The sequence below is a fragment of the Triturus cristatus genome, chromosome 1_2 (assembly GCF_964204655.1).
Source record: "Triturus cristatus chromosome 1_2, aTriCri1.1, whole genome shotgun sequence".
Lineage (NCBI taxonomy): Eukaryota > Metazoa > Chordata > Amphibia > Caudata > Salamandridae > Triturus > Triturus cristatus.
In genome coordinates, this window is record NC_140580.1 from 540,099,866 (window position 1) to 540,125,471 (window position 25,606).

The 25,606-nt window shown below is 44.1% G+C and overlaps 1 protein-coding gene across 2 annotated transcripts in view; it reads right to left on the reverse strand.

Annotated features, from left to right (window-relative positions):
• LOC146867586 (zinc finger matrin-type protein 4-like) overlaps nt 1-25,606 on the reverse strand; it is a 1,117,486-nt gene that overhangs the window by 97,971 nt on the left and 993,909 nt on the right. For both annotated transcript variants that reach the window (XM_085606365.1, XM_085606363.1), the window contains one exon: nt 1,702-1,798. In XM_085606365.1, coding sequence (XP_085462491.1) covers nt 1,702-1,798 — 97 coding nt within the window. The remainder of the gene's footprint in view (nt 1-1,701; nt 1,799-25,606) is intronic.

The window sequence follows — 25,606 nt, forward strand, 5'->3', positions numbered from 1 at the left end:
AGATCACAATAGGCATTTCGGGATATGTTCGAAGACACATGGGCCACTTATTTTCCTTAGGGCCTTGGCGTGTACTGGAGTCTCGCAGAGGCATCCAGACAGGAGTTCATCCCACTCTCAAATAAATAAGTATTGATTCCCTCTGTAAGACCAGGCAGGACGTGCACAGGCTGAGAGCGCACAACAGCTGCCTGCAGTGCTAGCAGCACTCACGCCGGCCGCGCAGACCAGGGAACACGCGGCAGAGCGCAGCCGTAGCCTCACTCTTTGAATACAACTAGCGACAAACACCAGACTGGTATACTTTATAATAGGTGCCAGTGAACAAAGCACTGAAATACAACCCACAATACACATCATGGCTAACAAATCACAGCCCTATACATATACTCATGCTCTTTTCCTCTTCACAAATATCTCTCCGGAGATTTGTGGTCAGTGCTTAATTTGACCCGGTGGTTTCCGGTGCTCAGCACCGGCACTTAAATGCCAACACCGGCTCTTGTGATAGTCTGCCATAAGGTGGCGCTGTCTGGCTAATTTAAAGAAGACTACAACAACAGTTAATTGTTAATTCAATGTACATTAACAATGGCTATTACTGCCGCCCAAGCCATTCTTACAGCTTTGGGGGCTTGAAATAATCCGTGGGTGTGTAATGGTTAGTAGTTGTGTTCTTACTATCATTGGCAGCATGGCAGGGACAATGTGGGGTGCAAACTGTAGTGGTCTCCTGACAAAAGCCAAGGCACTTAAGCTATATAAATTGCAATGCCAGCATTCAAACGTATGGCTTGCAGGAAGCCTGTACATTGTGGGGCGTCCTTAAAAGCACTGAGCTGTCTAGTCATAAGGCGAGGGACAATAGGGGCGACATCCTAAGCAGCTCTCCTTGAGCTGAACTCAATGGACCCCTTGTAATCTTCACTAAACCTTGCCTGGTGAGCAGTAAACAAAGGCAGTGGTTTAGCGCCTTCCAAGCTCAGTGGGCGCCTGGAACACTTCTGTCATAGGCAGAAACCTAGCAGGACAGGGAGACATTAGGGGCTGGTGTCACTCCCTCTGGCACAGCTAGATTTCTTCTCCCCATCATCATAAATGATGCCTAAGAAAGGGATGGGACATATGGGGCTGAATATTGACATTTCATTTACAATTCTCATCAATCTGTTACAAGGACAGAGCTAAATCTGACAAAAAACGCTTGTAGCCAATGAACTTCTGCACACAAATGCACGTCATGAGCAACACTAGCAGACAGTCTTTCCTTTTAACCTAACTGCGCCTGCATACTGGACTTGCAGGTTGACTATGCCATTATACGTGGGATTAAAATTCCCAGCATGCACCCTGAATTGCAAGGTTAGGTCGATACAACCATTTTCGTGGGCTCGGCTCATGCTTTGGCTCTGAAAGCCAAGCTGACCTCTGGCTTGTCTCACCCCATGAATTCTCTGGCTTGCCCAATTCTACACCAGACCAGCTTTTCATACTAGTGTGAACTTCATGGAGGCATTGCAGGTGGGGACCTCCCCTGAGAGTGTACAGTAATTTCACAGACAGCAGAAAAACAGCACCACAGGGATGAGGAGATGGTAGAACATCTTTACGGTTTGAAGGTGGTGCATGTACTGTTCACGCTGCAGAGCAGGCGAGGACTTTTTCTATGAGGGAGGTTTTGCTGCAGTTCGCTTTACTTACTTGCTCTGGTGTCGGGCTCCCTGCAGATGTGCATGGTACTGTTCGATTGAGTTTAGGACCACGTGACAAAGGTTGCAAGAGTAGCTGCTTCTCAAAGCTGTGTGAAAAGACAAGAAAGGAGAAACAAAAGAGTTAGAACTTCAAGATAGAGCCTCCGTAAATCCTATGTTGTCTTTTTTAAGCTTAGATTTAAGTATACACTTTGAATGACTCCTTTTTCTTTTCATTATTGTATTTTATGAATTTACGATTGTATTATATTTATTACAGTTCTTGTATATGACATAGAACCTCAGGTATCAATAATATTTGTTAGTACATTGGATCTTTTTCTTCCTTATCTCCCCTTTTTTGATTTCATTATATGATGTTTTTCCCTGTATGTTGTTACTGCTGTTTGTATGCTATGACTTTTTATTTTTACTTATTTATCTTCAATAAACTTTAAACTTAAAAAAAAAGAACTACAAGATAGAGCAAGTGCAGGTAAAGCAATGTGTACAGTGTAAAAAGGCATACTAATGAGAGAAGGGTTGGGGCTGGAAGAGCTGAAGGAATACAGGAAGGGTGTAAATAAAGAAGGTGTGAAGCAAGATAGGAAGGAGGGAATAGATAATGAACGGAAGAGTGGTAGCAAGACTGTAAGGAAGTAAAGAAAGAACTGGGAAAGAAACAGAGGACGTAAGAATTTGAAGATTTGAAGAGCGATGGGATGAAAGGATAGAAGGGAGGAAAAAGAATAAAGAAAGACTGAAATGGAGAAGGGGAAAGGAAGGAAGCTATGGAATTAGGTACAAAGGGAAGAAAGAAAGCAACACAGGAAATAAGCATTAGTAAAGCCAGTAGTTCTTGCTTTGGAAAAACAAGAGAGTAAAGGTGCGAAAACGCAGCCACTGCTGCCAGTGACGTGACTGACGTCATAGTGTAGGTGCACACTGAGTGATGAAGTATGAAAATGGATGCTTTCCTGAACATGCCTACGGAATTTTGTGGAGGTCATTTTCTTCTTTTTTTTTTATTTAAAAATCTAAGATGGTAAAAAACCACTTTTTGAAAAGCAGAGCTGATCGGCAGAAAATGGCAAAAGCTGTGCCTTGCAAAAATATGTTAGGATCAAAAATATTCAACCGATCACGAGGGGTGAGAAAGCAATGGAGGAGTGCGGTTGGGTTAGGGGGAAGCGAATTAATGGGAGGATGGATGGAGGTAGAAGGAGCAATGGAGGTGTGCAAGACCGTTGGAATGCAGAGCATCCCAGCACCAAATGGCTGCTAAGCCATCGAAAAAAGGTAAATTCAATGAAAGCATTTGTTTCAAGACTGCACGTGGTAGAACAGCAGTGGAGGAGCTGGGGGGAAGAAACAGGGGATAGTGTATTTGGGGGGGATACGCTGCAGATAGAAAGAGCGAAAACACATGTACTGTCATGCAATAGTTAATTAAAAAGCATAAAATTGTTCCCTTAAAATGGGCAACGGAATGATTCAAGCTAGAAAATCAAAAGGAATGTAAAGAGGCTATGCTCCAAGGGAGAGACAAACACAGGAAGAGGAAAAGAAGACAACACATAATAAATAAGTAAATAAAGATGACAGTAACGCCAACCAAAACAAGCAGTAGGCTCCACACCTCCTGTAAATTTTTGGTATGACCTACAAGAGGCTTTCTCCTACAGACAGTTAAAAGCAGTTCAGTAGGTGAGCCCTGAATAGGCCAGAAAAGAGGGGCGGCGGAAAGAAAGGTAGGGGACGCAAAGGGACGAATAGGCAATCATGGGGGCCTATTCACAAAGGTAACTTATGTATAGTAAAGTTACGAGTGTGGCGTCTGCTCACTCGGGGAGGAATCGCCACCCTCGGGGTAGAATCTCCGCACTGCACCTAAATATTTTTTGTGTCTAATTATGATTTTTCCTCCTACAGAATGTGCACCTAAAGGTGATTTATAATGAGTTTGAACCATAATGTGATGTCAATCCAAAGGAAGGTCACCCTGATGTACATCTTTTACACATGCAATGGTAACTTAGTATTGCATTTTCTCTCTGTACCTGCTGGTGATACCACACAGATGAATATTGTGTCTGCTTCTCACAGTAGCCTTCTTGTTTTTCATTGTAACTTATTCTGGCCACCAAACCAATGGGAGCTTCATATCAGACTAGACTTCAGCATGCATGTAAGAGCATGTGATGTATCCTATTACTTACCTACTATTAAATACTACTAACACCAACCCTGAAAGTCCACGTGGAGACAATCAGCCACAAATACCATAGTCTCAGAGTGCGATCCATTAAATCTGATATTTTTTTTAATTTAGATGGTAAGATAACGATCCAATCCTCTAATATCAACCTCCATGTCTTAATCACATTTTTGATACCCTGAAAGCCCTAAAAACATCAACACCTTTCTCTGAGTCATGGCACCTACCAACAGGTTGCCAATCCTTTGCTATCCCCATCTGTCGCAGAGCTGCAAGGTCATGACTGTGCAAATGATCGCGCCATTTTCACTATTCTCTCTGACTTTGGGCTATCAGTTCTGTGTCTGAGGTCAAGCATCATCAGACATGAGCCACGCCTTCACTAACTGTTTATGTGTGATGACGGGCATTAACAAAACTTTTGAAAGTTTGGATTCTAAAGCAGTTTTTTGTTCCCCCTCTTCTTGCCTATTTCCCAGGTTTTAAGTCCATTTTCCACTGTAAGTAATTGGGTTATTAGTAGAGTGGACTGAGAGCCCCACTCAAATAATTAACACATTTCTTGTTAGGGTACACCAAACAAGTCACTAAATTAACCTGTCCTTCATCCTCTAGTAGCGTGGAACAAAGCAGATAGGTTTAATTTAGAGGCAATGTGTAAAGTATTTATGCAGTACTCAAACAGTACTACACTGAAAATATAACACAAGAATAATCCCAAACCAATTTACAAAACTAGAGAATATTTTTAAAAAATGACACAAAATCATAAAAATGCCATCAGTAGAACCAGTTGAGTTATGAGTTTTTTAAGATTTATGTAAAAATAACACCCAAAAGGCACAAAGCACCAATTGCACCGGACCGGGGCAAAGTTACAAGTTCAGGCTGACCGTGATGGAGCACGGGAGCTGTACATTTTTTCCTTGATTTGAGGTCTGTGCGGCAAGGCTTTGCGGAGCTTTGCGTTTTTCCGCACGAGATCCAATGAAGCCTTCAGGTAGGAGGTAGGAGCTGCGCATCTCTGTCGGGGCTCTGCTTTGGATCAAGTAAAGCTTTCAGGTGAGATCAGCGCAGCTCTGCAAGGCTTTGCATCGAATATGTGCCGTTATCCCGCAAGATATTACCCCGCATTCCATCATCCCGCATTTTTTACAACGCAAGTGCAATTACTACGCGATACCATCACCCTGCAAGCTTTCACTCCGCATATGACTTTACCACGCATGCCATTACAACGCAAAGGCATGCGTGGTGAAGGTATAAACTGTGTGAAAGTGCTTTACATATATATATATATGTATATTTATATATATATATATATATAGATATTGACAAAGGCAGTCGCCGAACAGCGTCTTTTTGTGCTTTGTAAACCCGAATAAAATCTGGGTTAGCAGTTGCCCGCGAGTGCTGTGCTTTGTGTACTATACAGCAGTAATATATATATATATATATATATATATATATATATATATATATATATATAGTAATTATTATAAAATACCCACTAAAACCATATATGTCCATTTCTATCCCTAAAACTAAACTTCCCCAAAAAGTTTAAATTACCCATACCACCCCAATACCCATAACTACTTAAATCTTAACTTACCCCTAGCACCTCAAAACCACCCTTTACCGTAAAATTACCCTGCGCACCCCAAAACCCAAACCCACCCTGATCCCTAAAAATTCCCACTGCACCCCGAAACCCTATCCCACCCTAACCCCTAAAAATACCCCAGCACCCTAAAACCTAAACGCACCCTGAACCCCAAAAATACCCCAGCACCCCAAAACTTAAATGCACCCTGTACCCTAAAAACACCCCCTGCACCCCAAAACCCTAACCCACTCTGACCCCTAAAAATACCCCAGCACCCCAAAACCTAAACGCACCCTGAACCCCAAAAATACCCCTGCACCCCAAAACCTAAACACACCCTGAACCCTAAAAATACCCCCGCACCCCAAAACCCTAACCCACCCTGACCCCTAAAAATACACCAGCACCCCTAAACCTAAACGCAGCCTGAACCCCAAAAATACCCCAGCCCCCCAAAACCTAATCGCACCCTGAACCCTAAAAATACCCCTGCACCCCTAAAAATACCCCAGCACCCCAAAACCTAAATGCACCCTGAACCTGCAAAGTACCCCTGAATTTCGTTGTAAAAGCATGTGTGGTAAAAGCATATAAAATGTCATGCCATGCGTTGTAATGGCATTGCGGAGTAATGGTATTTGCGTTGTCATGGTATGTGGGGTGATGTTATGCGGGGTAAAAGATTTGTTGTAATGGTTGTTTACCCTTTGCATCATGCGGCGTCAGTTCCAGTGAAGTCTACGGTTGAGGGCTGCTCAGATTTGCAGAGCACTGTGCCACTTAGTGTCAGATCTAATGGAACCTTCAGTTAGGAAGGGAGAAGTACACTCTGACTCCTGTGAAGGGTCCAGGGACTTGAGTACAGCTCTTAGAGGGTCATGACTCCCTCCCACAAAGGTCAGCAAAGGGAGAAGGTCAGGTACAGTTGGTATTGATCAGGAAAGCAGGAAAGGCCTTTGGAAGCTTGTTGTGTCCCTTAGATCAAACAAGAGGTAAACCAACAGACCCTTGGAGTCACTTCTGGGGCCTGGATTCACAGAAAGCAGGTCCTGTCTTCCTTCTTTAGACAGCAGGGCAGTCCTTCTGAATCTTCCGAGGTCCGATAGGGTTCTGAGGGTGCCACGTTTATACCCAGTGCCAACCTGTGTGTGGGGCCCACCACCTTTGTCTAAACCAAACTGGTTCTAGTTGGTTCTCCCCCTTTCCCCTGGCTTTGGCTCTAGTCTGTGTAGGATAACCAAGGGCAGGCAAGCCCGGTTGTGGGCTGCATTTCCCAGTGACAGGGCAGGCATCTTCTGAAATCAGGAAGGGGGGTGCAAGGGCTACCCTTTGAAGTTCATGAAGGGCTGAGTAAAACTCCCACGCAATCCTGCTCAGGAGAGGAAAACCCTTCTCTATGCCAAGGCCCTTTTTCCCCCTATCTGGAAGGAATACATATCACACCACATGAGAGCTGTGGAATTTCATGTGACCTTGGACACTGGCAGAAAGGCACATCTGACTTTACCATTAAAGAGGACTTGAAATTACAATTTAAATGAGTGGAGGAAGTATCAATCAATCAAGTTGAACTTGTATAGCATGGTTAATCACCCCAGAGGGTATCCAGGCACTGTGCTGCAGATATCAGTTGCAGCCCCAGGTCTTGAGTCCCTTGCAGAAGTGGGTCAGTGAGGGTGCGATGCGGAGGTGAAGGTGGAGGGCGTTCCTGGCTTTGGCGGCCAAGTGGGAGCAGGAGCATCCTCTGGAGCTGCAGCAGCAGTTTCAAGGTGCCTGTGCGAGAGCAAGGTGTGTGCAGCCAACATTCCTGGTTGGTCGATGAAAGTGCAGTCGTTGGTTCATGTAGGCTGTCCTTGGTCATGTAAGGCTTGGTATGCGTGGGTCAGAATCTTGAAGTGGCACCTCTTCGGCATGGGGAGCCAGTAGGTGTCCTTCAGGTGCTGGGTGATGTGTGTCCTCTTGGGCAGGTTGAGGATCAGTCTGGCTGCTGCATTCTGGATTGTCTGGAGTCTTTGCATGAGTTTGGTGGTTGTGCCTGCACAGCACAAAAAGTATTTCTCTATCCGTTCCCAAACCAAAGTTATCACTTATTAAGTATATTAAGATAACCTAGCATTAGTCTATGGGAGAGATAGTCTTGCTAAAGTTGTTTTTCACTTCCAGGACATGTAAAACTTAAGTACACATGTCCTAATTTTTAAATATCATGCATGCTTCCTTATCAGCTTTTATGGCCTGCCTTAGGGGTGAATTATAAGCTATGTTCCGTGTAGCCTGCGTGTGCACAGCCTTGTCGCTTCCAGCACACAGACTCTCTCAGGGAGTGTGCTTGGCACTTACAGGCTTAAAAGACACAAAAGGGAGGAGTGAAAACTATTCTTGTCTCTTTTCGTGGCAGGCAGCGCAACAGGAGGACCAGAAAATCCGCCAGTGACAAAATATTCAGTTTCTTTGATTTTATTTTCAGAGTGCTCCATGAATCAATCAGTGTGAAATAAACACACCCGCGTGATTATGTTTCACACTGCATTGAGTGGGTAAGTATGTGGAATTACTGCCAGAGCTGCTGACTTCTGAACGGGGAAAACAGGTTTTACTCTCAGTGCTCAACTTAGGTGCTCCAATGCTTTCAAGTTGAGTTTGCTATATAAAGCTGCACGTATGTTTTAACCATCCTCCGTTTTGTTCATCTTCAGATATGAGGGCACCTTCAAGTACATGAGTTCAGGCTGTGCACAGTACAATATATCTCTTGTATTTGATTTAATAGCATATAAAGTTGCCCATCTATAATTAGAATCTAGGCCACATATAGGGTACACATGATCCCTGACTTGCCTTTTAGTTCACGAATACCATTGTCATTTGGGGGTCAGGAACGTTTCTCAGTTCAATTTAAAAACTCTCCCTTTTAATAAATACTTAGCACATAATCTGACGAGGTCAGGGCTACTGGAATTATGCTGCAAGGAAGTGCCAAATTATGTGGCAGAGTTTACTAAATTATACGGCAAGAAAGGCAAATGATACAGCATAATGCAGCACATTTGTTATAGTACTCATTCATTGCTTTGGCATTGCTACATAATTTTACACATAGTAACACAGTCTGTGCAAATATGTCACCTTATTACTACCAGTTTAACATCAAATACAGAAATATGCAACTGAAAGATGACCAGTTAATCTTTATGAAGGGCCTTCCACTGCATGCAAACACACATAGCCAAATGTTTTGTAATTTTTGATCCATTTGAGCTATACACTCATTTTCTCGTTACAATTAGCAGATTATACAGAAGATGATGGATTACATGGAAAATGCAGCAAAACCTTAATTTGGAGGGAAAAGCCACAGCCACAGGATCACATAATTCCAGTGGCTCTAACTAAGGTGAAATGATTGCATGTTTTAATTATTTTGAATTTTGAAGACATCTTACCATACTCTCACATGATCTGTGCTGCATAATTGACATAGCACATATTTTCAAAGATCGGCATTTTCATGGGTGTAGGAAAGTAGGATCTGCTTTCATAGTAACCCCCACTTTTTGCTTGGTGTCAGTATATTTTGACTAGTCTGACTGGGATTCTGCTAATCAGTACCCCAATCATTGTGCCTTCTACCTAAATTGACCATGGTAAGTACTTCTGTACATCAACAATTGGCTACTGGTGTACCCTTGTAAGTCTCTAGTATATGGTACTAAGGTACCCAGGGTATATGTACACCAGGGGTCTCTCATGGGCTGCAGCATGTACTGTGCCACCCATGGGAGTCCACTTAAAATGTGACTACCGGCCTGCCATTGTAGCCTGCACAAGTTGTGTATTCGTTGTTTTATATCTGAGGTCACTACACTTTAAAACTATAAGTCACCACTATGGCAGGCTCGGCAGTCATGAGGGCAGGGTGCTGGGTTATAAGTGTGAGGGTGCCCTGCATGAGCAGCACACCCACACAAAACCAGGAGTCGATTCTCCAGGCTTTGTAAGTGCAGTCAGCCATTTTGATACATATAATGGACATCAGTCATTACGAGATGTCGCACTATATAGTGGCTGCACTGAACCTTGTCATGTTTGGTATCAAATATGTTGGAATCATACTCCAACACCGATTCCAGTGTTGGAAGTATGATCCCATGTACTGGGGGGGCTCCGTTGGGGTACCCCCATGTACTCTCAGTTACAGCTTTCCAGGGTCTGACAGCAGGTTAGTGCTGCTGCCGATCACAGACACAATTCTGCCCCTCTACTGCTGAGTAAAGCTCGAACAGGGGAAGGAAGAACAATAGGTTTCCAGTCGCAGGGAGGTGTGCACCTCTGATACAGGACTTAGTGTATTGGGCTGGGGTGGGGGCACTTGCCAGTGCCACCAGACTGCTTTGAAGGGCACATTTGGTGCCCTTCGTGCATACTCCAGTCTGAATTAGTTCAGGGAACCGTTGGCTCCTGCTCTGGGGCGAAACTGGGCAAAGGACATGGGAGTATTCTCCTCTCTGTACTGCCCCTCCTCTGGGAGTAATCCTTACATTGTTCCAACCCTTTCCATAGGGTACATAAGGACTTACTTGTGTTGGGTCCTCAGATTCATCGAGGCACTTAACAAAAGACTGAAATCATGCCACTCTTCAACCGTCTGGATACTTGGACTTCACTGTACTTCGCCTCGAACCGAAACTGCATCAAGGACGACTATTGCTGCTACTGGTCTTGCTATTCTGCAAGTCTTCTATGTCATCTGTATCTGTGCTACTGCCAGGATCTTCACCAGACCTGTGGGCATCAAGGACCCCCGAAGTAATCTCCCTTGGAGTGAAGGAGTCACTCCTCTGCAGCTGCAGGCACTGCAATGAAGCTGATTGGTCTGCTTCACCTCAAGTCCCACAGACTTCGAAAGGCTCACCAACACAGGTGGTAGTTCTGCAACTCCCTCGAGGCCTGACCTGTCTTCTCTGAAATGTCAAGGCCAGTATGCCTCGTCGGAACCGCTGGAACCAAACCCATGTGCACCAAGTCGACTTGCCATTCCCAAGGCTTGTTGGCTCTACTCTCCAGAGATCTTCGTCTACAAGAAGCTCGAGCCTCCAGCATCTCTTCCTGTCAACTACAGCATCCTTACCACATGCTCTGCAACTTGGGCCTTCCTTCTTGGTGAACACCTCGAGGTCCTCTGGCGACTCCTGTGGCTTCAGCCTGTGGGTCCTCTTGATGGTCTTCTTCTGCTCCAGTGGGCTCCCCTGCTTGCTCGGGGATTGTTCTGACACTCATGCCTGTGTGAGTCCCTTGGACCTTGCTGGTCCCAATGTTGCTCCTTCTTCTTTCTCTATGCCAGTTGCAGCTGCCAAGGCTGGTTGATGCTCCCGCTGGACACTGACCCCCTGGTTCTCGAGTTCCAACATGCGACAGCTCCTGGTCTTCCTCTGCATTGCCTGGTCCTCACAGCTGCAACGACAAGGTCATAGTTAACACTTCTGAACCGTCCGCCTTCGGTGGACATTGCTCTTCCGTGCCTCCTGGTCACCACCAAGTGGCATAGACTCTGTCCCCTTTGCTTACAGTTTCCTCACTTCAAGAATACACCCTTGAGTTCAACCAGATTCTTTCACAGTCTTATCCAGTGGCATCTTCTTCGAAGTTCTCCATTGTGGTCTATGGCATTTTCCAATGTCACTTTGCACCTATGCACCGGTTTCCCTGGTGTAGGTATCCTGGTTCCTGAGGTATCCACAGGTGGGGTGACTCTCCAACCTTCTGTCTTCCACAGGGTATCTTCAGGGTTCACTCAGAAGGGTCCTTCTTCTTAAAAACTGCAACGCAACTTCCCTGTTGACTTCTATTGGACACACTGATGCACACAGCATCCGTGGGGTTCCTGGGTACATACCTTGGGTGGTTCCTTGTGTCCCAGCTCCTCTGAGTGTCCTGGTCCAAGTCCCAACTTCAGTCGCAGTTCAGATTCCACTTTTTTGGTATATGGTTTGGTCTTCCCCTGGAGACCACTGTATTTTGTGCTTACTTAACTATTTGCAATTAAAGTATTTTGTATTTGTGTTGATATCTCCAGGTAGGAGATATACCAATGTGTTATTGAGTGCTGTGTAATAAATAGACATATTTTTATATATACACTGTGTGGTTGTTTTTCGTTTAACCTACACTACATGATTAAACTGGTAAAACAAGCTGTGTAACACTCCCTCAAAATAAGCTTGAAGGCTGTTCTCCATAGCTACCACTTTGAGAGCTTTGAAAGGTTATAAAAGACCACTAAAATCACCATAAGGGATGCCTGGATTAGTGCAAGGTGCATCACTTAAATGAGTGTGCAACATATAATAAGCCAGCCTCCTACAATGGGCTCTTAAAAGCTAGAGCCATCCTTGGATCAGCTGTCCCTGTTAATTTGTTGGCTCACCCACCTGTACCTTGCACCATAGTCAGGGTCACTGGAAATATGAGGTAGGAGAGGACAACATCATGCGTCAGGATTATTTTAAGCAACAAGGAAAGGCAAATTATGTGGCAAAAAGCAGCACATTTTGTGATAGTATTATTTATTATTTTGACATTTTCACACATGCTGTCTGGGCAAATGTTGTACCTCATGCATACAAATGTAACACCCGAATACAACAATTAGCACCAGAGAGATGACCAGTCAACCTTTGAGCAATACAGGTAGTCTCATTCTTTAGTAACTTTTGACCCATTTGAGCTAGAAACTATTTTTGGGAGTTAAAATCTGCAGATTGTACAGCAGATGATGGATTTTGTGGCATATGTGGCAAATCCATAATCATGCCATGGCCTTGCATATTTCCAGTGGCCCTGACCTTGGAACAAGGGTGTAAGGGTTCTTTCAAGCATAAGCTTTGTACTGGAAGGGGGTCTTTCCAGTATAAAAAATACCCTTGAAGACTTTTCCCACTAAATATGTGCTATGCAGTGCAACACACATTCAAACTTTGAAAAATATGGAGATTTTTAAAAGTTGATCTACTGTTACGCCTGTCTCGAGGAGACATAATTGTTTGGTCAAATCGCTGTCTGTAAATGTTAGTAGATAGGGATGGACCCGAATCTCTAAACAGGTACTTGTCATTATTATTAGGACGCTTTGTGTTCTTACTGCAAGTTAATGCAAGGTTTCTAAATGACCAATGCAGAGCAAATGTTGCTGTACTGTGTAAAATCAGAAGGCAATGAAGAAATCAAAGAGAAGGGGGTCCTTAAGCATGATAGGAGGTTTGCGCCTGGAAGGAGCATGCCCAATTTTCTGTAGTTGTGTTACGGATTGAAAAGAAGGTCTAAACTTTTTCAAACAGCTATTATTTAGTTATGGGTCTTGAAGAGTGCTAAATCAGAAAATGTACAAAGAACTACCTTTTCAGGGGTGACTTAAAATGTAGCTCTGTTAGAAAAAAGGGGCAAAATAGTAACCCATTAACCTGGGCCAGACAATTATTATCAAAAAGGTGGTCCCTATAGGGGAAGATTATCCATGGACTTCCATAGCAACAGTGTCATAAAAATCTCCTCTGCAAAATAATTATAGCTATGCAGTAACTGAACTGATTTTACTAACATTGTTCATATAGTACAGCAACGATTCAGAAAGATATGACACAACGTTTACATTCCTTAAAAAACAAGGTTCTCCTAACAGGTGACGGCACAGTGGAAGTGATATAGTGTGAATATAAAGTGTGCTTGTGCTATGTACAGAAATAAATACCTGTGACTGATTGAGACAATATGTTGCTAAGCCTCAGAGAACTGCATTAAAGAAGCAAGGGACTGAGCCACCAATTTATTTATTTATTTTTATTTATAATTTTATATAGCGCTGAATCACCCCTTAGGGTATCTCTGCGCTTGCAACAACAGTCTATCTTGAACTAGAAGAGGTATGTTTTCATCAGCTTTCTAAAACAGAAGAGGGACATTTTCATACGAAGATAATGTGGGAGGCTGTTCCAAAACAAAGGGGCCAGGTACGAAAAGGCCCTGCCGCCAGAACGGGCTTTATATATTCTGGGAACAGCGAGAAAAGTTTTTGATCCTGATCTGAGTGAGGATATAGGATTGTAGGCCTTTAGTTTCTTTGTTAGGTAGCAGGGACTCAGCTCATTTAGAGCCTTGAAAATCATGCAACCTGTTTTGAATTGCACTCTTTTTCTTATTGGCAACCAATGTAATACATGCAGTAAAGGCAGAGAAGGGGTTCTGGCCGGAGAATTCGTAACCAGGCGAGCAGCAGTATTTTGAATGACCTGCAGTTTGTCCAAGGAGGCAGCATGAGCAGAGAGAAGAAGGGCATTGCAGTAATCAATCTTGCTCATGAGCAAGGCCTGAATTAGAGTCTTCCTGGTGGATACTGGAAGCAATGGAAAAACTCTTCTAAGTAAACTTAGAATGTGATAGCATGACCCAGCAATGGTGTTAACATGGGTCTGCAAAGTGAGTTTGTTATCAAGCTTAATGCCCAGATTTTTAGCTACCTCTTTGGGAGCGGGAGCTTTACCCAACTCCTCCGGCCACCAGCTAGGTGACCAACAGATGTCAGCCCCTCCGAACAGCAGGATCTCAGATTTTTCAGAGTTTAACTGGAGATAGTTGGTTTTCATCCAGGAGGCAATAGCCATCATACCCCGAGAAAAGATGGATTGTATATCTGGACTCCTTTTGTCGAAGGTGAGGAGGAGTTGAGTGTCATCTGCGTAAGAGATGGGGTTAAACCCCAAGTCCCTCATCAGTATTGCCAGGGGCGTCACATAGATGTTAAATAAAGTAGGGCTCAAACAAGAGCCCTGCGGGACGCCTCTGGTAATCTGTGAACGAGCAGATGTAAACGGACCCATTGACACTGCCTGAGTACGGTTGGACAAAAAATCTGACAACCAACTCAGTGCGGATCCGCGGATGCCACACTCCAATAGTCTATGCAAGAGAACCTGGTGGGAGATGGTATCGAATGCTGCTGAAAGGTCAAACAGCACCAAAAGTGCCGCTTGACCTTGATCCAGAGCCATTCTGATGTTATCCGTCACCTCCACCAAGGCCGTCTCAGTGCTATGCTTAGCTCGAAAGCCTGACTGCAAGATGTCTAGAGCACCAGAAGCCTCAAGAAAAGCAGATAAGTGCTTATTGATGTGTTTCTCAGTGATCTTACTCTGAAGCGGAAGCAACGAGATTGGGCGATAATTTGACACTTCCTCGGGAGAGATGTTGGCATTTTTGCGGATGGGCAAAATTTGTGCGTGTTTCCACGTCTGAGGAAGACAGGCAGATCTTAAAGAAGTGTTGATTATGGAGCAAAAAGGAGGCGCCAACTGAGCCGCAAATCTGGAGGAGATTTTAGCAGGAATAATATCCAGGGGAGATCCAGATCTAGTGGATTCCAAAAGGGTTTGTACTTCTGAGATGGTAATAGCAGGAAATGTAGTCAGACAAGGTCCTTCCCTATCGGGGAGAGGAGTAATCTCCGCAGGAATAGGAGTAAGAATATTAGAAAGGATGATATTTTGATAGATTCTCTCAATTTTTTGTACAAAAAAAGAGGAAATATCATCACATAATGTCTGAGAAAAACTAACCGTAGTCTGACAGGATTTTGGGTTAGTAAAATCCTCCACTATTTGAAAAAGCATCCTAGCATTATTACCTGCCTGTTCTAAAGTTTCAGCAATATGAGTTTTACGAGCTAATTTAACATTTTTATGATAGATTGCCATGGCAGCTTTGTAAGAAATTTTAGCTTCCTCATTATGTGAGCGACGCCAAGTCCGTTCCAGTTTTTTACAGGCACTTTTCTCTACCCGTAAACTAGGCGTGTACCAGCCAGTGGCAGACCTTTTAGGTGAAAATCTAAGAGGCTTAAGAGGAATTATTCTATCAAGAAAATTAACAACTGTCGAATCAAATAATTTCAGCTGCTGATCCAGATCCCCCTGCGTACTGTTCCAGTCCCACTCAGCAAACAGTGAGGAAAGATGGTTGACCGTTAGTTTGTGCCAAGGTCTGTATTGGCGGGTACCAGAGTTGTTAATAGTCGCCGGAGGATGTTCAGTTGTACCCATCAGTTGGAAATTAATCATAAAATGGTCAGACCAGGTAAGTGGCAGAGTTTCACCACATTTAATGTCTGAGGAATTGGTAAGAATGAGATCCAGAGTGTGACCAGCAATGTGAGTGGGAGCAGTGTTAATGATCTTTAGTCCCCCAACAGCTAGATCTTGTAAGCACAGTCTGGCATCTTGATTGGAGACATCTTCACTGTGGATGTTAAAATCCCCAATCAAGAGAAATTTACGCGTGGTGATTAGATAGGGAGATATAAAATCAAGCAGTTGGCTAGTGAAGTTTGATATTGATCCAGGCGGTCTATAAACCAGAGCACCTTTCCAAATACAGCCTGCAGATAGATCCAGTCTAAAAACAATACATTCAAATATTTCTGTCCCCATCTGATCAAGGATAGTGACGGTTAGTTCCTCTTTATAAATTAAGGCTATACCCCCACCCATTTTGCTTATTCTATCCCGCCTAAGAATCCGATAGCCCTCGGGTATAGCGAGAGCAATAGCCGGAGTAGAGGAGGGTTTTAGCCAGGTATCTTACAGACAAGGCTGAGACAGAAAATCTACTGACGCTCGTGTCCAGATGCGATGAAGGAGACCGTGCTGGCCGGGGTGCTACAGCAAAACACCCGTCCGAATCCCATGACGAAACCTTGATCAAATAAGGAAGGCAGTACTCGCAACAGGCTGTTTCTCTTTTGTGAAGTCTCTTCCACATGATTTATTCACAGAGCGCGCAGGCGTAAATAACCCCCATTTATTGCATGCAAGTGATAATCTCCCAGAATATCTGAGGCCCTTGATACTCATTGAACCACACCTTCCAACACTATCAAATTTATTTGTTTTAAATCTGGAGACAAGCAGTAGTAGATTGTCTGTCTCATTCTTGTCTGCAGGAAATTGGTGGTGCTGTCCCCAGCTTCTTTAACGCAGTTCTCTGAGGCTTTCCCATGAAACAGTGATTGACACATCTGCGGCTATGGGTCTCTTTGCTCAAATCCTCTGGTGTCTCCTGTTCTTCTTATTTTGTCCTGATGATGACCCTGTTCTAAATAATTGTGCCAAGGGTTTGAAGTGTCGACATTAACATATGCGGACTGGTTTTAAAATGTTATTGTGGTTTTTGACACTCACATCCTGAGTGCCGTTCTTAACAACATATTGTCCTAACCTGTCCCATGTATATATTTCTGTATATAGCACAAGCAGACTTTTAATTGACTCTATATCATATCAACTGCGCCGTCACCTGTTAGGAACACCTCGTCTTTGAAGGAACATCAATGTTGTGTCATACTTTTCTGAATCGTTTCAGTACAATATTGGTAAAATAAATGCACTACGGCATAACTATAATTAACTCACAGAGGAGTTTTTTTAATGACACTATTGCTGTGGAAGTCCAAGTCTATGCTTCTATCATAGGGACCACATTTATTGAAAATGAAAATGTTGCTGTGTCAGTTTACCTAACTGCACATTAGTGGTTTTGTCAAAATGGTAGGTCAGTTTTCACTCTCTATGAAGCACCTCGTGCTTATCTACAGTGATATTTACAGAAGCATCTTTGAATCATGACTTTGAACTTCACGCGCTCAAAGACATGATTCAAAGAAAACACCTCTCATATAGGCTACACTTCATCCAACATCCTTATCAATCATGCAGTCCAAAAGGGTACCCAGAATCACAATGCTAATCAGAATACATCACAGATTTGTCCAGAGTAGTAAGCACTGTATAAATACAAGAAGACCAAACAACCACATCCCTCTTTCTACTCTACAGCCTTCACAAGTGGTGAGGCATTGATGCAAGCTTCTTAGTGGTGGTAAGGGTTGGGCCACCTGGTCTGGCCAAGGCTTCGTGCCCCATTACCTTGTGAGGATTGTAGAGGAGGTTAGACAAGTGGGGCAGAGGAGATAGTGACTGCCACCCTATACTCTATTGTTAATGAGATATTAGTCAGCAGCTTTGCTATTTTTGCTGCAGTCAATGCTTAGACATCATGGCCCGGCGTGAAGACACCCAGTTTTCTCTTTTGATATCGGTCACACAAAAGGCGATGGATAGCAATAAATATAACCACCCATAATCATTCTGGGTAGCATTCCAACCCATTGTTCTTTTGCCTACCATGCCGTCTCAGTTTGGACACTGCCATATGCAAATCAGTCTTGACTCTGCTCCAATAGGGACAGTCCATCCAAACTGACAGGCCAGATCCTCCCTGAACCAGAATACAGCAAGCCAAAGCCAGTGTTGCCCTGATTTTGCTAAGAATTCTTTGACGTGTCTCCCTGGGTTTAGGTCTGTGTGGTCTCTTCCTCTGGGAAGTGTTGGGGAAGAGTAATTGAAATAGAGAGTGAAACTGGTCCCAGGCAGGCACTGGTAAAACTGAGAACAGAGGATACAGCGGAGAAGAGGCCAAACATTTATTCAATAGGTCATGCAGGAGCTTATCATGAGGTAGAAAAGAGGACAAAGACAGGGTGGAATGTGATGGATCACGCAAAAGGGCAGCGGAAGTTAAGATAAACAGAAGGGTGGAATAAAATAGAGGTGGATAGAATGGGTTTGGAAGGAGGAGGTAAACTGTGGAGGCGAGCTATTATGGAAGGAAAGAACAGAGGGGGGAGATTGGGATATGAATTAGAGAGAATAAAGGAAGAGGAGGGAAAGCATTAGAAAATGGATAAGGATATAGTAACGACAGAATGGAAAGAAAGATGGGAAAGTAGAGCAAAGGTAAGGATGGGGAATGGAAAGAAAGAAAGAGTACTGGATAGGAAAGGGTGAAAATAATAGAAAGATGGAGAGGAAAGAAGATTTGGGAGTGCGCGGGAGAAGGGAGATTTGAGTGTAAAGAGAAAAAGTGGCATATTTGGAGCGGATGAGCTATGGACGTGAATAAGCAAGAAATGAGGAGGAAAAGAAAGAAAGGGGAGTTAAATGTAGAAAGAAGAGAAAAACGGATGGAAAGAAATAAGGAAGGTAAGGACGATAAAACAACCATGGGGTATAGGAAGACCAAGCGGTAGCAAACAAGGAGGATGGAGTCAAGAAGAGGGACGAGATGAGTGAGAGAGAAGCATAGTCAAAATATAGATTTCATAGAGTAAGGTTGGATTGAAGAGAACAGAGTAATTAGAGGGAGTTTGTGTAAGAGAGAAGGGTACGACATAGATTGATGAGAGGAAACAGGATGAGGAAGAAGTGGAGCAGAGCGGAAATAGAGAAAGAAAAGTAGGGAGGGTAAAGAGGAGCAAGGAGAAAAGAAAAATACGTTTTAAAAGGGAGGAAGGAGATAAGGGCAAGCAAGAGAGATTAAGTGGAAGTGGATAGGGATAAGAAAAGGAGCAAGGAGGAGATACGAGTGACATGGTGATAGCAAATAGAGAGGAATTGTAGGTAGAATGATTTGGTCACAAGATGCATTGCCACCCATGGAAAGGGAAGCAAGGAGCCCACTGAGCCTTTGTAATGAATGTCTTTCAATACCAACCCAGAAGTGAGGGGGCATTTTTTTTCTCATCTGCATTAGGGCCCATGGCACCCTTACTAAGCCACTGAATTTGGTAGTTTGCACACCGCACATGTTTGCATAGTAAGTTGTTGCTTGTCTTCAGTGCACAGAGCACCTTTATTTGCGGCACAGAGAGGAAACAATTAGAGAGAGCACTGCTTATAAGTGTGAAAAAGGAAGGTTTATGCCTGGCAAAATGGTTTACCTTGACAGGTCAAAATGGTAGTTGAGAAGTGCACTACAGGCTGCAGTGGCATGCCATTGACATTTTTTATAGTGCTGCTTAAGCGTCTGGCACAATGAGTGCTACAGACCACCTGCAGCATTTAATTTACAGGCTCTGGGTACATGGAATAAGAATTACTAGGTACTTATAATTGAATTTAAATGTGCTAATTGGGTTTATACCAATCTTACCATGTTTGGAAGGGATCGCACTAGCCCTTTACTGCTGGTTAGCAGGGGTAAATGTACAGAGTCCTAATGCCAACAAAAAGAGGTTCAGCAAAAATGGAGTAGTGAAGGCAAACATCTGGGAGAATACATCGCAAAAGGTGGTCCTTTTCAATACCCAGCAACCCCTGTCTCCTGCCACTCAACTCTTAAAGGTCCACACACTCCTGAGGCTTGAGCCGGGAGTAGGAGACTTAGCGCTTTCCTCACTTGGCAATCTGAAGTAATTTTGCTGCAGAAGGCGAGTTTTAGCATATTGTTTTATCTGTCCCTAATCTTGCACTTTGCACGTGTTTTTGCTGCTAGCTCATTTGCACATTGCTTTTTAAAATCGTCATTTTAAACGCAATACAGCAGCGCTTGGTCGTGCTCTTTTACCTGGCTTCCACTGCCTTTCCGGCGTTCACCAGATCCGAGCAGGCTCCACCTACGGATTGGGCTGGTGGAAACGGCAGCCATCTTAGAGAGGCAGGGGCGGTTTAGGCGATCTAGTTGTTTTTACAAGACCTATATCAGGGGCACTGGCGGGACCGCGCAGCGGACGCGCGCAGCGGATGCGCGCAGCGGGCGCGCCGCTGGCGCGCCGAAGGCGCTCCTAGGGCAAGCCCGTCTGCGCCCGGGCTGCGCTCAGCGCAATACCCCCTGTCCATTTTTCCTCAGGCCTCCGGGAACGCCTCGTCTACTCGAGAGCCTCCTTGATGGAGTTGAATTTGCGGGAGTGTAATGCCAAGTGCTCTCGGATATCGGCAGAGTCCAAGCTGGCTTGGTCCCTCAGCCCCTGCTCCAACTGCTCTTGGCCCTTACCCCTGGTTCGCCCGGAATACATTAAGTCCAGGGCTACTGAGGGCCCCTCCACTAATATGGCCACAGAGGCTTTTCCCTGTATCCTCATTAATGCCAGATCTCTGGTAAAACACAGCATGGAATGTTCTCAGTTGCTGCTGGAGTTAGACATTAAAATTGCATTTATCACTGAGACTTGGACGGACGAGGCATCCGGGCCAGACCTAGTTCAAGCAATCCCCCCGGGTTACTATTGTGAGGTTCTTCATAGAGCCAACAAGAGGGGGGGTGGCATTGCCATTTTATATCATAGTTCAATACAGGGTACTTTTAAAGCACGATCACTGCCAGCGTGCGAAGCACTTGCCTTCAACTTGAGGCTTACGAGTCATTTCTCCTTTAAAGGCACCCTCATTCATAGACCCCCGGGCAGTAAATTACCGTTTTTCTCTTCCTTGGGTACCCTTTTTGAGGAGGCATTGTTGGAGAATTTGTATACCATATTAGGGGATTTTAATTTTTATCTTGAACGGCCTGAGGATCCAGATACAGCTCGACTCCTTAATATTATGGAAACCGCGGAGCTGATGCAACATGTAACGGGTCCTTCCCATCAGGCGGGTCACACACTCGATGGGATCTTTTACAATATATCGGAATTAGCGTTCACAGCTTTGTTACCGCTGGTCTGGTCAGACCACGCGGGAGTTAGGTTTAATATTTCACCCACTCCCCACCTATCCAAGGGGCATCCCCAAACAGTGGCCAAAGTAGTCAGAGCCTGGAACAGGGTAGAAGCGGAGACCTTATCTAGGGTACTCTCCACCTCACTTACTCCCATTCCCAGGAATACGGAGGAGGCGGCTCTGTCCTATACAAACTGGCTTACCCAGGCCTGCGTAAAGCTGGCGCCGCCCAAACTAGCGGTTTTTAACAGAACTACACCCTCAGCCCCATGGTACACGACCGAATTGAAATCTCAAAAATGCGTATGCAAGAGATCAGAACGCAATTGGAGGAAGACATATATGGAAGGAGAAAAACAGGTATATCTGGCAAACTTGGCCAAATACAAACGTATGCTAAGGGAAGCCAAACAAAAGCACTTTGCCGCTCAGTTTACAGCAGCGAAAAATTCTACGAAAGAGATTTTCGCCACTATTAATAAAATGTCTCTAGTAGAACCAGCCTCAGTACCGGCCAGCACCGAGTTATGTGAAAAGCTAGCTCTGTTGTTTCAGAACAAAGTGAATACCAGTCTCAGTGGCCCGATTCAGAGGAACCAGGAGGGCGGGACTAAGCCCAGTGAAACTCCGCCACCAATTGTCCTTAAGAAGTTTAGACATCTCACCTTCCAGGACACCTTGGAGTTGATAGTTAAAGTCAAATCCGGATCCCCTCTCGACCCCTGCCCGCTTAAAATCATCAAACTGGCACCAGTACCGATTGCCAATCATCTTACAGCAATTTTCAACGGTATGTTTGATGAAGGGGTATTTCCAGGAGTCTGGAAAAAGGCGTCTATCCTCCCCCTGTTGAAAAAACCTAGTTTGGACCCTTCCGATCCTAATAATTTCCGACCCATTTCGCGCCTCCCATTTCCGGCTAAACTAGTTGAAAGGGCGCTAAACCATCAACTCACAATCTTTGTGAGGAACACTTCACTTCTGGATCCTTCGCAGCTCGGATTTCGGGAGGGACATAGCACCGAATCCGCGCTGATCGCGGCTACGGATCAGATCAGGTTCACGGTGGATCGGGGTGGAAAAGCAGCTTTGATCCTTTTGGACCTATCCGCTGCTTTCGACACGGTCCATCATGGCCTGTTAATGGACCAACTCAGGAAAAGTGGAATTCAGCAAAAGGCATGGGACCTATTAAACTCCTTTCTTTCCGATCGGAGCCAAATAGTTTCTTTGGAAAACTTTGCTTCTCAACCTTTTTCACTGCCCTGTGGGGTCCCACAGGGATCCTCGCTGAGTCCCACATTGTTCAATATTTATGTTTGCTCCCTAGCGCCCATCATCAGAAAACCACGGCTTTAGCGTAACCTCCTATGCGGATGATACGCAAATTGTTGTGTCTCTTTTACCCGGCCATGAACTTGGGGTCGACCAGAACTTTCAGTCCTGTATGTCAGAAGTGGCTCGATGGATGGCAAACAATTGCCTCAGGTTAAATTCTAACAAAACCGAGGTGATGCTATTTGGGAATAACCCTAATTTTTGGACCCCAGCATGGTGGCCGCAGGAACTGGGGGCACTTCCCACTCCGGTAAATCAAGTTAGGAACCTTGGAATGGTATTTGATGCCAAACTATCCATGACATTACAGGTAAAGACGGTAGCCTCCAAAACTAGTTACATTCTGAGAATGTTGAGGAAGATTTTGTTCCTTCTTCCTCAGGAGCATCAACAGACTGTTGTAGTGGCCCTGATAACATCAAGATTGGATTACTGCAACAGTCTATACCTCAACATTCAGGAAGGGCTGCTGCACAGACTACAGCTGCTGCAGAATGCCGCTGCCAGACTCCTAACTGGCCTCCCTAAAGCTGCTCATATATCTAAGGCCATTCGAGACCTACACTGGCTTCCCATTAAGTGTAGGGTCCAGTTTAAGTCACTTTGTTTGGTCTTTAAGGCCCTACACGGAGAAGGCTCAGACTTCCTGATTAACAGGTTTAGAAGGTATAACCCTGCCCGACACCTCTGATCGTCTGATGCTAATCTGATCAAGGTCCCCCTAACAAAGAAAGTTAACTGGTGTGGCCGTAGTTTCTCATACGGTGCGGCAAGGTTGTGGAATGGTCTGCCTTCTCACATGCGTTGCATGGAAAATTTATTTCAATTTAGGAAAGCACTGAAGACTTGGCTGTTTGTCAAATAATTCTGGAGCTAGGTTTATGGAGTAATGGACAGCGCCAGGACACCTCTTGTGGTAATCGCGCACTATACAAATTACGTTAACATAACATAACATAAAGGGGGGACACAGGCTTAGACACATCTGTAGCCATCCATCCCTCCTATCTAAACAAGGCTGTAAAACAAAGAGGGGACAGCATTTTCTTCTTTTTAGACAGCGAAGGTTTCTGACAAGGAGGACATTTGGGCTTTTGCTGAATGCCCACCAGAAATATGGTCCATTTCCATTGCATGTACCAGCAGGAGAAAGAGCGAAGAGGAGGAGTGGGATTCACAGAGACCACTGAGTTCAAGTGAATCTATTGAAGAACTTCTACGTGACAAATAATGTAACCTAAAAGGCCAAGAGCCCTTTCAAATTTGTCAATATGTAATCTAAAGGCAGAAATCTACAAATCAAGATGTAGGAGGAGAGATTAAGAGACAGGAAGGAGGTGTGTTGGCTGGTTAGACAATCAAGAGAGCATTAAAAGGAGAGTGGGAATGAGAAGGCAAAGGAGGGGAGGGACCGGATCTGGTACTTCACATCACTTTTCTGTCATTTCTAAGCATTGTAAAGCAACAGCTCGTACTGTTACCCTGTGTCATGATAGTCAATTATCTGCCACAAAGAATGCCAGACTGAGTTGGTCTTACCACGATTCCAACCTGTGACCTGCTTGTGAACTTGTCTACGATTAGTTGTTTTAACCTTGGTGAACTATCTTATCTGCCTGATAATATTGCAAAAGTAAAAGCTAAATATATGCATTTTATTTAAGTGAATTAGGGCATTTAAATAGGCGACAGCAAAATGTGCTACGGAAGAAATCTGGCAAAATCTGCCACCATCTACCACCCGACACAGGTGCGAGAGTAGATAAAATAAAAGCGGGAGTGATCGCCTACGAAGGTTCAAGTAAGTTAACACGGTTATATAGTATCTAAACAATTTCCTCTGGTTTCTTAAACGTCTAATGTACAACTGCCAAATAAAACTTAAAAATCCACTATTCTGACCAATGTATGATAGTTTCTTTTAACGCCTAACTGGTGATGCCCTTGATGGACCCATGTGCTCTCCAAGAAGGAAACACTAAGAGAATGGGATGCAATCTCTTCAATTAAGTTAATTTGTGCTTTGTGCTCAGATGCATCACGGAAAAAAAAGCCGATACTGTGAATTTGCTGTTTACCTAAAGCATGGTCTCCTATTTTGAAATCTTTTAAGAAATGAAAGCATGATTGATATAGAAGGTAAATAGTTCTGATAAGGTTGCAAGCACACCATCCCTTAGTCTGGTGCCCTTTAAACGTAATTGGTACTAATAGCTATGCTTGAAATATGGTGGACTACTTTGTACATAAATATTTTTTATACAAGTTGCACTGTAATTATAAAACAAGCATTTGCAATTAAATAGGTCTCACACTAGTTAAATTTAGAGCTATTGGCTTTGCAAATGAGTGTTTTTTAGATTCTTGAGGTAGCATAGGTACATAAGTCAATAAATATTTTTTTTAAGTTGTGCGCCCACTGTTTTTTTTTCTATTCATTTACTTTTGTAGCAATTGTGTGACACCGCGTTTTAGCTTAAGATGTTTCAAAGTAAAGATCGGCGTGCTGTGGTTGCTCTAAAAGTAAATAAATGGAAAAGAAATGCAGCATCCGCCCGCCTTTGTTTTTCTATTTATTTACTTTTGTAGCAATCGCGCCACGCCTCGCTTTAGCTTAATATATTTAAAAGTAAAGCGCAGTGTGCCGCGATTGCTACAAACGTAAACAAGCACTGCAAAGAAAACCAGGATGGACGGCAGAAATAATGGGAGGGAGGGGGTGCGTCTGCGAGCAAGGAGGCAACATATGGCCTATCAAAAGAAACAATTGGTGTTGTCCCGTGGGAGGGAACCAAGCACCCAAAGGTGGAACAGATGGAAACTATTGACCAACCACAGTAAATGAATTTCCAAAAGGCAAGCCAAAAAATTAACCAGAAGTGCTGGGCAGAGCTTAAAGCTTAAAGACGATATTGTGAATACAACATGCCTCAAAGAGACAGTGCAAGCGCTGCCTAGGCGGGAACTAAAATGGGGTTTCTTTGTGGAATTCATGGTGGCTGTGTGAGGTTGTGCTGTCAATACAAACAGACACACGTGCACGACTTCTACACCCCAGTATCCCTCCAGGATGTGTCTGGGGAATGTTTTAGCTTAATGAGAAAGAATGCACATCCATGGTGTGTCTTTAGGTCCTCGACCTGGTAATTTCAAGGATGCTTCTTCTTTGAATAAATGGCTGTCGAAGCGAAAAAATTAAAGCCGCTGTAAA